Raw genomic sequence first — 16,341 nt, 5'->3', positions numbered from 1 at the left:
AAGGTCCTGTGGGGAAAAATATGTGTATGACCATCCTGAGAACAATTTTTACTAGCCGTGCTATGGAAATGAGAAAAGTGGTTCAGGAGTTAGGATAGATCTGAGCATGTTTAACAATTAATTACCACTCTAAATGGAAACAATTATTCTACGACTGTGAACTTTAATGCTGCATTTTAAAATGGGAAATTATGGAAGGAAATCTTGAAATTATTAGAATTTAATTGTCAGTATCTGTTTAGATTCAGTGGAATTTATGTAGGTGCTGTGCGTTCTCTCTCATCTGAAGAACCCCGTGTCCTTCTTTATAGTACCCTTAAAGGGGGTAAGGTAATACCTTGTTGACTTCTTTTCTCTTCCTCTTTATCATATCAAAGTTTTCAATTTGTACCTTCAAAATGTTTTGATACTGTTATCTGTACTTGCATTTGGATATTTGATACTTGATTGTGCCTAAATGCTTTCATCTCTTACACCAAAATAATTTAGTGGGCCTTGAAAATTTAATAGGTGAGGCACATACCTGTAGCATCCAGTGGTTGGTCTTGAAAGGAACTCAATAAAACACCACAGAGCCAAGCCAAGAGGAAGCATCATTTAGAGCTTGGACTTGGTAAGACTTAGGTGGCGATGACATATAGGGGTCTTGGAAGAAATAAAGGCTAATGTTGTCAAAATAAGGTGAAGGGATTTCATTTGACTAAGTGCCATACATGACAACCTGCACATCTAATGTCATTTGTTCTTCTTGAGAATTTTACGGCATGAAAATGATATTATGAAAAAAATATGTAATAAAGACAAGCGTATAATATATTATCAACATCTATACAGCTTAAACACTAATTGGCCTAATCCAGGCAAATAAATTTTATAGCTTATATTAAGCTTGGCATGTTCTAATGGTGATCGGAGTTCGTTTGTGCTCTAGTGTCACCCTAAACCTCAGTTGTTGTGCAAGAGCTGGCTAAGAAGATATCTATAATAATATATTATCTAGTTAGGCATCTTTATCCTCCAATTAGTTTTCCCTCTCTTAGTTCATCATATACAGTGATAATATTTCTTTCTTCAATAGTATGTATGTTTTTTGAAGCAATAAATCTCAATAGCAAGCTCCATTTTATCCTACCCAATGTGCTACGGCCATTTCAATGTCTGCTTTTGGCCTTTCCCACTCTTTATGTGAATTTATAAGAGGCACCATCCTTTAACATCTACTATTAGGTTAAATCAATATATCGTCTAAATTTTAATTCTTACTCATGGGAGAGACAAGAGAAATACAATGCCCAAACTAGGAGTGCATATTCAAAAAAAAAAATAAAATAATAATTGTATTAGGAGATCATAGCCATCTATGCTACTTATCATGTGTGTTGTATGCATAAATTACAACAATGTAAGAATGAATAATCATGCACATAGCATTAATTATGATCTAGTTGAATGCAAGCTATGATTGGCATTCAAATAAAGATGACGATTGAGCTTGAAATTCAAAATGAGTTACTTAAAAATAATTGGCACAAATGGAATTCAAACATGTGAACTCCAACAAATTTGAGCTCCAACATCAATGTCAGTTATCCAATTAACTCTGAGAGCTTCGACTAATAGGGAATGAGTTAAGAATGCGTATTTTGCTTAGTAAGAAATCTTTCCCACTTTTGTCTGCTCAAACACTAGCAAATTTTTTTTAATCCATAAAAACAACTGTTTTAACTACCACTAATACCGATCTTTACAATATTGGCCACCTCCTTTTAAAGAACTCACCATCAATTTCTCACCTCACCCATAATCTTATTGAAGGCTATAGTTCTCCAACACTCACATTAAAAGTAGCAATTGTGGAAATGATGGTAGGTTTCCCAACACCCTAGGGATGTCAATAATCCTCCACTTATACACCCAATAATAAATACAAGAATAATTAGATGAGTTAGAGCTTTATCTTGGTTTAGATGAAGGAAGAGGAGCAATGTTGAGGGAGAACTAATGTGGACGAGCGAGAAGACAAAATCGTTATTAAATATCCTCTTGTATAACAATCTACCAATGATAATTAAAATAAGAACTATGTATCAAAAAAAATCAAAATAAGCACATTGTCTTCATTAAAAATAGGAAGAAAGATTTTAAGAGATTCCTATGAAATTACTATATATGTGTATGTGAGGGAGCCAATATAAGGCAGGGGGGAAAAGACAAAGTAGTTACGAGTAATTTTCTTGTCTATTATTCCATAATGTTAACCAACACAAGCCTACTGCCTTTCCTATAAATGGAACAAGGATGTCTGGACACTCCTAGGAAATATAATGTGCACATACATGCATGCATGCATATATACCTGTTTGTATCTATACTATAATCTATATTATATATAAAAATAACAGTTTTGAAATCAAAAATTATTCTCTTTTGATTTTCTTTGCTAATTTTTATACCAAATATATACTTTCTATTTATCTTGAAAATACTTTACTTACTCCTGCTAACTTTCTCACCTTGACTAATATAGGTGCTCTCTCATCTTTTCCAAATAAGATCAAAACTGCTTCATAACTCAACCCTCCTTTTAACATTTTTACAATTACCACCAAATTGCTACCCTACTCTTTATAATAACTAAAATCATAGTATTTGATATTCTTTTCTAGTATTTTTTCTATCATAGCTATATATATTGCTTATGCGCCATATTATTGCTACTTATCAGATGACCAGCAAAGATAGTAGAAGAAGCTTTCCATTAAGCTTAGTTAGATGCGTGTTGGTGAACATACATGATAGATTGACATTGCACCTTTCTAATTGATGCATTGAGTGAATGGCACATACCACCGTATCTACGAGCATATAACTTTTATTAAAAATAAAAAATTAGAAAAATAGCCTAATGATGTTTTAAAAAAGCTAAATAATTATTAAATAGGAACAAAGCCTATCTCTCCTTCATTTTTTTTCCTCATGTAGCTCCCCTAGTTTTCCATGATTTTCTGGAAATTATTTCTCTTGTTAATTGATAGCACATAGAAAATTAAGAAATAAATCTTAAAATAAAACAAGGAAAGTTTCCATTTTCGTGGGTGCATGCAATGGGTCCCCTGCATGATTCCACCCAATCCGAAGCTCTCTTGCTCCTTTCCCCATTTAACCTCCTCCCTTAACCCCTCAAATATTTCCTTCTGTCAACCCCTCCATTTGCCAAACCAACTCTACTCCGAATCCCTTCAAATCCGCTCCCTTTCTCCCTCCTATTTTTCTCAGCAACTGCTGACTTCTTTCCCGGTCTTTTCTCTTTGACCAGTTCTGTTATAGGATTTGAGAAGGCTATTGTGGTTTTGAGTTCCTTGGGAGTTCTTAGGTAGGTGTTGGATACCTGCCGCGGATTTGGTCGCTGGTCCTCGACTTCTCTTTGGAGTGGAAGAATGACAGTAGAAGAGAGAGGGAGAAGCAAGGGGAATGATGCGGAAACCACGGACAAGTTCCCCACGGGCATGCGTGTTCTCGCCGTCGATGATGATCCCACTTGCCTCAAGTTGTTGGAGAATCTTCTCCTGCGCTGCCATTATGATGGTTTGTTCTCGTTTAATCCGTTTTCTTTTGTTTCCTTTTGGTTTTCTATATAATAGCTGTTGATCGATTTCCTTGATATAGTTTTTTCGCTATGGAAAAAAGTTCAATTTTTGATGGTATTTGAGACTGCCCTCATGCTTCTTTCACTGAACTTTTCTTTTTGTTATATTTTTGGCTGTTCTTTCTATGATTCTCATCGAAAGTTTTGATTTTCAATGTGAATATCCGTATGAGTCGAAAGAAGGATTGGGTTTCTTTGAAGTTTTTGTTTTGAGAAAAGAAGTGGAGGCTTATTAAAGAGACGTGGGTTGTTTTTCTTCAGTTACAACAGCCAGTCAGGCAATCGTCGCTTTGAAGATGTTGAGGGAGAACAAAGACAAGTTTGATCTGGTTATCAGTGATGTCCACATGCCAGACATGGATGGTTTCAAGCTTTTAGAGCTTGTGGGCCTCGAAATGGACCTCCCTGTTATTAGTAAGTCCCAAGTTCTAATCTGATTCCTAGTTTCCTGATTAAAATGAATTCCTCGATCGTTAACTTTGTGATTAAAAGATAACATTGTTCTTGAGATTATATGAAATTACAAAAGCGCTGAATGGTTATGTTGGAATTTTTCAACGAGATTCTTACTTTACCCCCTATTTGCTTTTTTCTTATTGCATGTAATCTGAAAAGCAACCAATGATAGATTCGCTGAACTGTGCTAATTTACAATGCAGTGATGTCTGCAAATGGCGATACTAAAGCTGTGATGAAGGGGATAACTCATGGTGCTTGTGACTATCTGTTGAAGCCCATCCGGATTGAGGAGCTTAAGAACATTTGGCAGCATGTGGTTAGGAGGAAAAAGTTTGATTCAAGATATCAGAATGAAGGGGAGAGTAGTCTGAAGGCCCAACTTCCTAATTCTGAAGGCGTGCAGGGGCCTCGTGATCGTAGTGGTAAGCTTAACAGGAAGAGGAAGGATCAGACTGAAGAAGATGAACTAGATTCTGAAGAAAACCTGCATGGGAATGAAGATCCCTCAACGCAGAAGAAGCCAAGAGTCGTTTGGTCCGTTGAGTTGCAACGCAAATTTGTCGCTGCTGTTAATCAATTGGGCGTTGACAGTAAGAGCTTTCAATTGATAATGTAGTTCATTTGTTAGAAGGGAAAGCATAAAGCTTGTATTTCCATTATAATGCCTTTGTCATAAAGCTTATGTTTCCATTATAATGCCTTTGTCAACCTTTTGCTTGGATCAGCGCCATCCTTTTTTAAATGCCATTGCCTCTTTAGTACTAAGCCCCCTTTTGTTATTTCTGACAACAGAGGCTGTACCCAAGAAGATACTTAGTCTCATGAATGTTGAGAAGCTAACAAGAGAAAATGTTGCAAGCCATCTGCAGGCAAGGCTTTCATTTTCAGTCAACTGCTAGCACATGATTCTTTCTCTAATATATGGTACAATATTTGAGGATGCATTTTGTCATTTTGAATATTTAATTTCAATTTGCCAGACAACTATTTTAACACTAAAACAACTTTTATTGGAAGCCATTTACACCAGTGTTGCATAGGCAGGGACATGGGAATCCGGTTTGTACGCATATCCAACTGTCTGACTCAGCAAGAGGAAAAAATGAAGATATGGGGATGTTTAGGATAGAAGATAGTTTTACTTAAATAATATATATTTATAATTTTAAATTAGAAGATATTGTCTGTAAGGTCTTTCCGCATATATATTTGTTGTCCTACGCACTTCTAACGTCAAAATGGAGAGTTAACTTGTTGTTGGTATGAGTCCAGCTCTCCACAAATCTCTAAAAGCTATAAACAGAGAATTTTGTAGGTGTCTAAGTATCTCACACATATCTGATTTGGATATGTATCCGACATAGATTTTTTGAGCTAGATGTAAGTGTCCAGGTAAAACCGATTTAGACTTTAGCACAAGGATAGGGAGGACCTACTTGGTAATTTCTTCATAATTAGTTCTAGTGAATGGATCTACTTGTCCATTTGATAAATTCCTTTTAAAAGGTTAGAGAAGGTGCAGGCCATAGTTTAAGCAAGGGTAAACTGCTAATGTTTAAGACAATCAAATCAGGCTGCCTTTTATAAATACATCCTTGTCCTGCCTAGCATCATTTGTTCGTTACATGTGTGTTTTCTTGCTCTGAAGCTAATTGGCTGAATCTTCCATCTTGTGATTGCAGAAGTACAGGCTCTACCTGAAAAGGCTCGGTACTGTGGCAAACCAGCAAACTCACATGGCCACCGTTTTAGGAGGTAGAAACTCCTATATTAATATGAGTTCATTGGATGGTTTTAGTAATTTTCATGCACTGAGGGGATCTGGACAGCTACCAACTCTTGCATCTTTTCAACCAAATGGTTTACCTGGTAAAATGAATAGTTCACCTGCATTTGGAATGCATGGGTTGGTACCTTCTCAGAATGTTCAACTTGGCTGCACCCAGAACAACAGAAGCTATCCTATTAATGATCTCAGGAAGCTTCAGGGCATTAGTCTACTTGGAAACCATCAAGGAAATTCACTTCAGGGGATGCCAACTTCTATGGGACCAGATCAGCTGCAACAACCCAAGGTAGTGCAGGAAGCAAACAATATATTGCCTTCTGGTTTATCTGGCAGTGGACTGGCCAATGGTGTTTTCAGCAGCACTTTTGCTAATATGACAAACAATGCTTTGTCAATACAAGCAAATAAGGAGCAGACACACGCTGGGGGATCGGGCAATTATTCTTCTGTTAGAATGCCTTCCTCTAGCTCAGACCCTTTTGAGTTTTGTTTTGGGGACTCTTCTTACTTTCCTGATCTTGTTAGATGTGATGACACTTGGCAAGATGTTCTTTCATCAACTGATCTTTGTGCAAGCACTTTGCCTATATGTGCTCCTTTTAGTAATAACTGTTCTTCTACCAACAACATTGGAGGCCGTGTTTCTCCAATTATCTCAAATATGAATGGTGATATTTGTTGTCAACCTTCCATCCATGTTACAGTGGCACCCATGCACGATTCAGTGATAGGAAATGATGTACATGGCAAAGTCGGTTCCCTTGGTGGGAGCATGATGCCTATTCCAATAGGTGCTAAAAAAGACCCAAAGTTCTCAGACTTTGGAAGATCAGACAAACAGAACCATAGCTTTAATCCTATTTATGATCGGATATTGAGCAATGGCATTGGTAACAAAAGGATGGATACAGATGTGATTGGACAAAAGGTGCTTGATTCTTCAGGCCTTGCACAAGATTGCAGTATCGATAAGTCAAGAGCTAATGGTCAGCTGACTTACAAGGATGAAGATGCATTGGAGATCACAAAGTCGCAGTGTGATTTTAATTCTACTGATTGCAGCCATGATGGATTTGCGAATGCCATGATTAAGCCGGTATGAATGTATGGTCAATTTTTTTCCCCTTTACATAGAAAAAAACCTATTAGTCCATATCTTATCTCTGAGTTAAAACTTCTGAACATGGTTGAATATAGGAAGAGTAGATAACTGGAGCTATTTTAAATGATTGCTGGATGTTCTTTGATTTTCTCAAGTACAAATTCCTATCTCTTATCCCTTTCTTACAATTTTAATCGTTTCATCTTTTTCCATAATATGAATAGTGCTTTGCATCAGCAAAAGCAATGTTCTATATATACAAATTCTCAATAAGTATCCTTTGTTATTGATGTTGAGAATCAAAGTTATTTCCTATAATTCATAGAGTACCATATAAGTGTCAATTTAGGATTATGGGCTAGAAGCATACATAGAGTATGCGTCAGATATGGATACTTACATATAAGTTTTTTAATTGCAGCTTTAAAAATCAGTGGAGAGTTGGACTCCAACCATGACTTCAATTCAGTATAGAACTTTTTTTTAAAAAATATTGAAATTCAGTATAGTAATGTTGAAAGTAAGCTTTTGTTCACTTTCGAGATTGGTCAAGAATGCAGATACAAAAATAACTTTGCAAAAATATCATTTTCCTAAAATTCTTAAGCTAATTAGGTAATATGGATAAGGAACGCGAATGTTGGAAGACCTTAACAAATAATACATTTGATACAATATCTTTAACTAATTTATTTTTTAAACTATATTTAAACATATACTTATTTATTAATTAAGATTACTTTTTTTCCAGTGCATTTAGTATTCCCATAACTCCTTTTTTTTCCTCTTGTTGACTCAGATTTTGGGTTATCTATCTGGATCCAGTTCTCATATCCATGTCCATGCCTGAACAACTTTGTGATTAACAATTCATTACTCCAAATACATGCATGCTAATAGGTATGAGTTGATGGTCGTGCACGTGGATAACTAAGTATGTTAGGGATGGTGAATTCAAGATGCCTTTGGTTGGTTGCACTCACTATGTTGTACTTACTGATATGTGTTTTTCATTGGCTTTGTAGTAGTCCAAGGAGTGCAAATGATATGTAGATTATTGGAGAACCTAATATATGGGTATCTTTGGTTGCAAGGAAGCCTGGGGAAAAAAATAAAATAAAAATTTTTTTTAGGGCATGCTTGGATGATTGGGCTGAAAAAAAGTTTTTAAATATTAGGAAAAAGAAAATGAAAAATAAAGAAGAGATGCTCATTTTCTTTCTTAAAAAAGGTCTTTGATTCTATATTTCATTTTCTAGAGGTTCTCGGTGGTGATGAAAGTTCAGTTTTCTTTGAAGTATAGATTGATACACTTTTTGGCGAACCAAACAGATTGGGAACTATATTTTGCTGACGGATACAGTTTCCATGTTGTTGTTCTTGGGCATTTGTTGGTGGGGGTATTAGACAAGCAGAATTGTTGTTCTTTCCTGAAAGGTTGGAAATATCAAAATTGTGTTGACAGAGAACCAATAATTGGACAAGAATATATATTATAGAAAGATTCTGTTACATTACCTTGTCTTGCATTTTATTTTTTCAGCATGCATCTATTGTGAGAGAGAGAGAGAGAGAGAGAGAGAGAGAGAGAGAGGGAGAGAGCGAGAGAGTGATGTGCAAATGTCCTGAAAAAGGTCAAGCATGGAGGAATATCTTTCTTTTATCATATATTTATTCTCATTATCTATAGTACATTCAAGTTTCATTGTTAGTTTATGGAATGTGAACTGTTCATGGCATATATTAGAGACACATGCTGCTCTTCATTCTGAGATATTCTGTTATCATACTTTGTCAACTGGTAGATGATGCCCTTATCATGCATTTTGAATTTTCAACTCAGTCGTTTCAGAAATTTCTTCTATAGTTTAGGGCAAAGATTCATGCATAGGTCCCTTAACCATAAATAATTTTGATTATTTTATTTTCTGGGCCCAAGTTGTGGTTAGGTCCTGAGAAGGCAAGCCAGAAATACCTGGACTCTCACCTAATTCAAAGTGTCCATATTAACATTTCAGCAAGTTGAAATGTGTTGGCTCGGATACTTACGAACACTTTTGATTGTTATTTTAAAGGTTGATGGAGAGCCGAATGCTTCCAGTAGTAAGTCCAGCATGCAACATTATATATGAGCTTCTTTTGCTCTTGGATCTTGGTCAAGGATGGAGGTATTGCAAAACTTCATGATGTGCTTTGTCTCTTGTTTCCTTCAGCTAATTTTGGAGCATGAAACATGTACTTTGATAACAAAATTTTAGCAAAACAGACAACAATAAACTTTTATTTTTGTTTTTTAAGCATTTAAATGATAATATTCTATATGGCTTGCCAATGTTTCTTTTGGTCACTCTTGATGCTAAACGCTTTAATTCTAACTATATGTAGCTAACAAACCACCATATATTTCAGATTTGCATTTTTGTATGTATCACCGCTCTTTAAGATCTTGCAAGCATCAATTTACTAATGCTGCACATTTTGATGAACACATAAACAAGTTAAAAGTATTAAAACTTGTGAAATCAAGATTGGGATTTTTAATTTTTATTGTTTTTCGATGCAAATAACTTATTAATAATTTAGCACCAAGAAAGTGGTGCTTTGTTATATTTATATAGAAGACAAAACACCTCGATACATTTTCAGTTTTATAATATTAAAAAGCTAATATATTTCTTAGTTATATCATTGTTTTTTCTGATGTATTCACTAATCTCTTTTTCTTTTTCCTCTTGCTTAATGAGACCTTAGATATGCATACAAATCTGACCAAGGTTTGTCGTGTCAGTCAGTACCAGATACTGTATCGGACGTACTGTATCCTACTGGTACCGATCTAGTATGTGGTACCGACCGTACCGATACTCAGTATGTCGAACTTTACCACTTCCAAAAATTGTGTTAGACATAATTTACCATAACATAAATGGAGTTGCTCAACTACAAACGTTTAAGCTTAGTAATACATTGAAAAAGCATAGAACATTTTTTCTAGAGAGAAGAAAGTACGCGTAGATGTTCACAAGTCTAAGAGGAACAAGTAGAAGACCTTAGCTTTCAGGGTCACTCCGTTGATAAATTAATGAAAACCTGGAGCAATCAGGACATTGCATGCGCCCGTTAGATTGACATTTCTTACATGGTATCAACTGTTTTGGCATACTTCCATCTCCAGGTGGCTCAAAAAAATCATAAAGCATGCTGAAACCAAAGGGCCCTCCTTTTTTGACCGAACCCACTCCTTTGCATTGTGAGCAAGCTATCATCCTCAGATCACCACATCTCTTGCACATTCCCAGAGAACTGCAAAAAAGCACTCCAAAATAGGAAATCAAGGAAACATGTTAAGTAAAGAACTTTATTTAATGATGCATGTATAGTTGTAGACTTGTAGCCTGGTTTCTGCAGCTATGTAGTAGATGGCTGCTCACACAAATACTTGTGGTGCTTTTCCCGCTTCAAATATATTGAAAGGCATCGAAGAGTGTATACATAGAAAAGATGAGGTAAACAAACAACTGTTGAGATCAATGCTGCCTACTTATGTGGTTCCGCTTCCACATATACTTATGAGTAAAATGAAATTTTTAGCAAAAAAAAGAAATGAAATTAAGCCAATGGGTTATGAAATCACTATCAGAACAATATACAGGGTACTTGGTTATATTGGTCATTAATACTGAGGAGACAAAGCATTTCACCGTAAATGGTATTTTCTTCATCACCGGTAAACAAATCCATTTCCAATCTCGAACAACTCAAAAATATGAATTGAATTGGATCTGCGACCCGAGCTGTAAACAAACCAACTCAAAAATGCAAAGCTGATATGTTATTGGATCTCTGAGTCATTTCCTACTCAATTCAGACATGAATCAGGATTGGATGGTACCAGAACCCAAACCAACCCACCTAGCTTGCAAGCCTGAACACCGATAGTAAAATGGATAGGCAGGTGCATAAATAGGACCAGGAAGCCAAACATTTATTCATGCCCTACAGCACTTGTTGGGCAAATTTACTCTTTTTCATGACAACAAGGATGCAAGAAATCATGTTCACAAGTACAATTAGATGGAAAGGGAACTCCTTTTAGAGAGAGAGAAAGAGAGACCTTCTTTGAGAGGAGGAGATGAAGGCATCCACTCTAGGGGCGGCGATGGTGGCGCAGAGCAGCAGCGCGCCGACTCCAAACCCGGCTATTTCGCTGGCTGTGAGGTTTTCCATTCCCAATCACCTCAAGTCTCTAATGGCCATGCACACTGCATGTTGAAAAGAGGACAAGGAGAGAAAGGAGGGTGGCGAGGGAAAGGTAGAGAGACGACAAAGGGGCGAGGGTCGCGGGGAAAGGATGGGGAAGACGGATATTTCATTTTTGTTATAATATAATTTAGGAAACTATTTAAGCCAAAAAGATCCCTTTGATCGCTGGCTCGGTTGGTTAAGCCCCATGCCGTAGAGGAAACTGGTGCAGGTTTGAGGCTTCTTGCAAATTTAATTACTTTTGTTTGTGGTTTCATCCGTCGACCTCTTTCTGGGCAAAATATGACCCAACCCGCCAACCCGATCTGGGTTCAACCCGCCATAAACAGATTTGGATTTGACCTAAACAGGTTCGGGTCATAAACAGGTTGACCTGTTTAACTTGTTTATTAATTGGGTCGGATACGGGTTTTAGACGTCCGACTCGTTTAACCCGTATAATCTATTGGGCTGATGGTAGATAAGGACCAAGAGACAAAGGCTCAGGGCGGCCCAACTTTCTGCCGCATGACCGCATGGGCCTGCATGGCCTTCGGCCCGATTTCACCGCGAGCCTGCGAGGGCACGAATCGATCACTCGATCAGGGATTCACCGATTCAGGCTTCCCTCTTCCTCTCCCGTCTTCCCTCAAGACCCTCGCAGAGTCACCACCTCGCTCAGGTCCTCGGAAGATCAGGGACCACACGTCAAGGGAGTGGAGAGAGGAAGAGATGGGAAAGAAGGTCATGGCTCCAGCGGCGGTGGCGGCGGACCTTGCTCTCGAATCACTGCCTTGCCGAACTCGATCTTTCCATCTCCGTTGTCGTCGATCTCGGCCTCACCCTCTCTCTCCGTCGAACCCTCCCACAGAGGCACAGACCACAGTCCCACCTCTCTCTCTCCGTCGAACCCTCCCACAGTCCCACCTCTCTCTCTCTCTCCGTTGAACCCTCCCACAGTCCCACCTCTCTCTCTCCTCTGTCGAACCCTCCCACAGTCCCACCTCTCTCTCTCTCCGTCGAACCCTCCCACAGTCCCACCTCTCTCTCTCCTCTGTCGAACCCTCCCACAGTCCCACCTCTCTCTCTCTCCGTCGAACCCTCCCACAGACCACAGTCTCACCTCTCCGTCGAACCCCCACCTCTCTTTCTCTCTCTTTGTCGAATCCCCCACCTCTCTCTCTCTCTCGCTAGAAGCAACCCCATCGGCGGCCGAGATCGACGACAGGGTGACCAGCCCACCCTCCTGGCCTCTCATCTCTCTCTCTCTCTCTCTCTATTTGGTTAAACGGGTCAGAGAAGAAAACCCGACCCGTTTAAATGTTTAATTGATCTGTTTATTAAACAGGTTAAACGGGTCGGACCGGGTTACCTATTTAATAAACAGGTCGGGTTCGGGTTTGTACTTTCTGACCTGTTTAATAAACAGGTCGGGTTCAGATTTATACTTTTCTGATCCGTTTAACATTTGACCCGACCCGTTTATGTCCGACCCGACCCGATTGCCACCCCTACTTTCTGGTAGTTCAATATTTTTTATTTTTCTCCTAATTTGTCAATAATGCATGTAAAATTCATACATAACTAAGTGGGACCATATATTATAAGTATGAATGAAAATATTAATTCTATAATAAAAAATAATATATTTTTATATGATTAATAATTTATAGGACTAATAAATATATTTTTATGAAATGTATTAATATGGAATATACAAATAGATAGTTTTAGTATTATATGGTCAATGATTTTGCATTTTTACAAAATATTAAATATGTTACTCATGGATATCTGGAATCTTTAATCACCGAAATATAGCATATTAAACACGATGATCTTAAATCATCGGGGATTAGATTATTCTGGGATAAGAATTACTGGTGTTAGCATAATTTTAGCGATCACGTAATAATCTACATCGCCCATATTATTGTTTTTTGTTAGCATGATTCTGTATCAACTTATATTATTTTTTTATTAGCAAAATCTTGTTAGAATATTTTTAGAGATCGTATAACAACTTGTACCATCTATAATATTTTTTTTTTGTTAGCGTGATCATATATCAGCCTATATTATTTTCCTTATATGAAGTTTTGTACACGAATATATATAATCCTTGAGATGTACGGAAAGTAATAAAATAGAAAAATAAAATTACTTTTCTTTTTCTCTTTTTCTCTTGTTTTTCTCATTTTTTATAAATATTTTAAAATAGTATCAGAGCCATCGATCACCTAATCTACTGCCACCATCTCTTCTGTCTTTGTTGTGGTCATCATTGTGATGTATAGAAGCTTTAAAGACCCCATTACCCATCTATTGATATCTGTTTCCTCGTAAATTAACACCCAAAATCTTTTATTTCTGGTAGATTCGCAGATTCTCTATTTTTTCGCAGATTTTCTATTTTCTAGTGAATCAACATTCAAAGATCTCATACTCCTTAGTAGATCTATATATCATCTATTTTTAGTGGATTAATACTCGAAGATCTTCTATTTTCTAATGGATCTGTAGCTCATCTCCATTACTTTTCTTCTCAGCTTCAGATCTTCAGTCGTTTCTCCTCACCGTTGCTCAACCCCATTCTCTTCATCTCTAGTTTTATTTGCTGCCTCCAGTTCTTTCACTATCAAGTTCGACGTCTTTTGCTTCTTTTCCATAGTGCCTTTGTCTACGAGGATCGTCAACCTTCGGTTGCCTTCTCTCTGAGCTCTGTCTTCACTGCAACTGTCATCTTTCATGTATCTTCTCATTGCCACATCATCAAACAAGTTAATTAGCCACATTGGTAGACACATTAATATGTCATGTCAGTTAGAGACATCGACAAACAATAGTTTGCTATGTTAGTCAGTCATGTTGGTGGACGCATTAGTCTACCACATCAATGAGCTACGTTAGTATTGTCAAATACATCAGTTTGTTATGTTAGCTTTCTGATTTGCCACATCAGTTTTTAAGCTACGATGTTAGTTTTTGTTCTGCCATATCAAATTCTCTATATTCTCACATCAGCTTGACACATCAGTCTGTCATATCATCTTTTGAGTTGTTATGTCAACTTCTAATCTGCTGCATCAGCTTCTGAGCTGCTATAATAGCTCATGTTCTGCCACATCAATTCTTGATGTACCACCACATCAGCTTTTGAGTTGCTATGTCAGCTCTGAGTCTATCACGTCAGTTTTTGAGCTGCTACTTTAACTCTTGATCTAGTACCTGAGTTTCTGGATGTATTCGTAATCTAGTTTTCAAACTCAAATTTGCATCTACAGTACCATTTCGAGTTTGAGGGAGGATGTTAGCATAATTTTAGTGACACGTAACAACCTGCATCATCCTTATTATTTTTTTTATTAGCATGATCATGTATCAACCTATATTATTTTTCTTTATTAGCAAGATTTTCTTCGAGTGATTTTAGGGATCACATAATAATCTGTATCACCCATAATATTTTTCTTTGTTATTATGATTATATATCAGCCTACATTATTTTTTTTATATGGAGTCTATACATAAGTATATGTAACTCCCGAGATATATCGAATGTAATGAAATAGAGAAATGAAATCACTTTTCTTTCTCTCTTTTTCTCTCTCTTATTGTTCTCTTCTTCTGCAAATATTTCAACAACTAGTGATCTACGATCACCAAAAGCTGGCTCCTTATTCTCATAGGAAAGGAAATATCCTATTGAAGATGGCAAAGATGGGACTTGTGAGGTGAAGAGGCTCAATGCTATCTAAGTTGTATGGAGCTGAGCAAAAGGAAAATAACTATTCCTGAACGTTTGCCCCAAAAGCTAGGACTCCAGAGGAGCGGAAGGCCAGCCAATGTTGACTTTTAGAATGCTTGGAGGCAGAAAAGAACGAAAGCAACCATACATGTACCCCAGAAAAGAACGAAAGCAACCATACAAAGAAATGATAAGAGTGACTCCCCAAACTTGGCTTGGATTAACTCTGCCAAAGATTCGTGATACCTTGGCCCTCAAATGGCGTAACAGGGCCATTGCTTGTTGTGGCAGTCAGCCAGGAGCTTCACACTGTTTCTTTTGTGGGCCTCTCAAGGTTTGGAACATGTGCCACGTAGTGTGGCATCGTGCATGCCACTTGCTGCCATGTTCTTTTGATCCCATAATTTCTGGTTTGCTTTAAGTTAGCATCTTGACTTATATTAACTTGACTCCACAACCCTTGATATACGCATGCAGGCATAAACATCGATAAGTCATGCATGGATGTCTTTAACATTTTCAATTAACATTGCTCCAAGGAAGTTTGGGGAAGCAAAGTTGATTCATTTATCAACACATCGGGTGCTAGGGTTTGCTGGTTCAAACTTGACCCGGTCGAAAAATTAACTAGCCAAGCTCAATATATATATATATATATATATATATATATATATATATATATATATATATATATATATATATTCTTTTTTTGAAGCTCTGCTCCAAAACAACTGAGCTTGAACAATGGTTCGATTTGAAAAATAATAGAGAAATCAGGCTTCGCTAAGTTAAAGCTCGGCTCAAAGTTTGGCTGAACCGTGCTGATCCAAAGCTTAGCCCGAGCTCGAGCTAAGCTCAAGAAGCTCTTCCAACATACTGAGCCGAGCTGAGCAGCTTGGCCTGGATTGTTTGCACCAGTATATGGGGCCACTACAGTTAAAAAGTGTACTCTTTTTCAATTCTACTTACACACCCATTATTCTTTGGTGTTGCCCCTGTTTATAACCAAAGTAGAAGCAATGTACTACGTGGTTTGAAGGAGGGACCCGGAGAAATGTAGATAATTGGATGCCTTGAATAAGTTAATGCTTGCCTATTGAAAATCCACAGGAGACAATATTGTGTGATGGAGGGATAACTAAGGGTGGCAAAATATGACCTGACCCGCCAACCCGACTCGCGTTCGACCCGCCATAAACAGGTTTGGGTTTGGTCTAAACGGGTTCGGGTCGGATACGGGTTTTAAATGTCTGACCCGTTTATTAATTGGGTCAGATACGGATTTCAGATGTATGACCCGTGTAATCCGTTTAACCCGTTTAGCTATTGGGCTGATAGACCCGCTTCAGCCCGTT

General features: G+C 37.5%; 2 protein-coding genes across 4 annotated transcripts in view; one reads left to right on the top strand and one right to left on the bottom strand.

The window, feature by feature from the left end:
- The first annotated feature begins 3,204 nt into the window (after positions 1-3,204).
- Positions 3,205-16,341, top strand: part of LOC103695878 (two-component response regulator ORR24-like) — a 91,852-nt gene continuing 78,715 nt past the window's right edge. The window contains exons 1-6 of one of the 3 annotated variants that reach the window (XM_089928432.1): positions 3,205-3,585; positions 3,908-4,060; positions 4,306-4,695; positions 4,898-4,974; positions 5,788-6,990; positions 9,072-9,261. In XM_089928432.1, the coding sequence (XP_089784558.1) occupies positions 3,438-3,585; positions 3,908-4,060; positions 4,306-4,695; positions 4,898-4,974; positions 5,788-6,990; positions 9,072-9,128 (2,028 nt within the window). In that variant the 5' untranslated portion in view covers positions 3,205-3,437 and the 3' untranslated portion in view covers positions 9,129-9,261. Of the gene's footprint in view, positions 3,586-3,907; positions 4,061-4,305; positions 4,696-4,897; positions 4,975-5,787; positions 6,991-9,071; positions 9,262-16,341 lie in introns of those variants that run through there. The other 2 variants (XM_088714232.2, XM_088714233.2) reach the window with 2 other exon arrangements.
- On the bottom strand, positions 9,893-11,357 carry LOC103722305 (uncharacterized). The gene is made up of 2 exons (XM_039122625.3): positions 11,111-11,357; positions 9,893-10,299 (listed from the first exon to the last, which is right to left on the bottom strand). The coding sequence occupies exons 1-2, from the start codon at positions 11,221-11,223 to the stop codon at positions 10,047-10,049; spliced, it is 366 nt and encodes a 121-aa protein (XP_038978553.1). The 5' UTR covers positions 11,224-11,357; the 3' UTR covers positions 9,893-10,046.

Source organism: Phoenix dactylifera, chromosome 18, assembly GCF_051530095.1.
Source record: "Phoenix dactylifera cultivar Ajwa chromosome 18, Ajwa_hap1_PhDact_Kaust_v1.1, whole genome shotgun sequence".
NCBI lineage: Eukaryota > Viridiplantae > Streptophyta > Magnoliopsida > Arecales > Arecaceae > Phoenix > Phoenix dactylifera.
The sequence above is the reverse complement of the archived record's forward strand: the minus strand, read 5'-3'. Positions and strand labels throughout refer to the sequence as shown.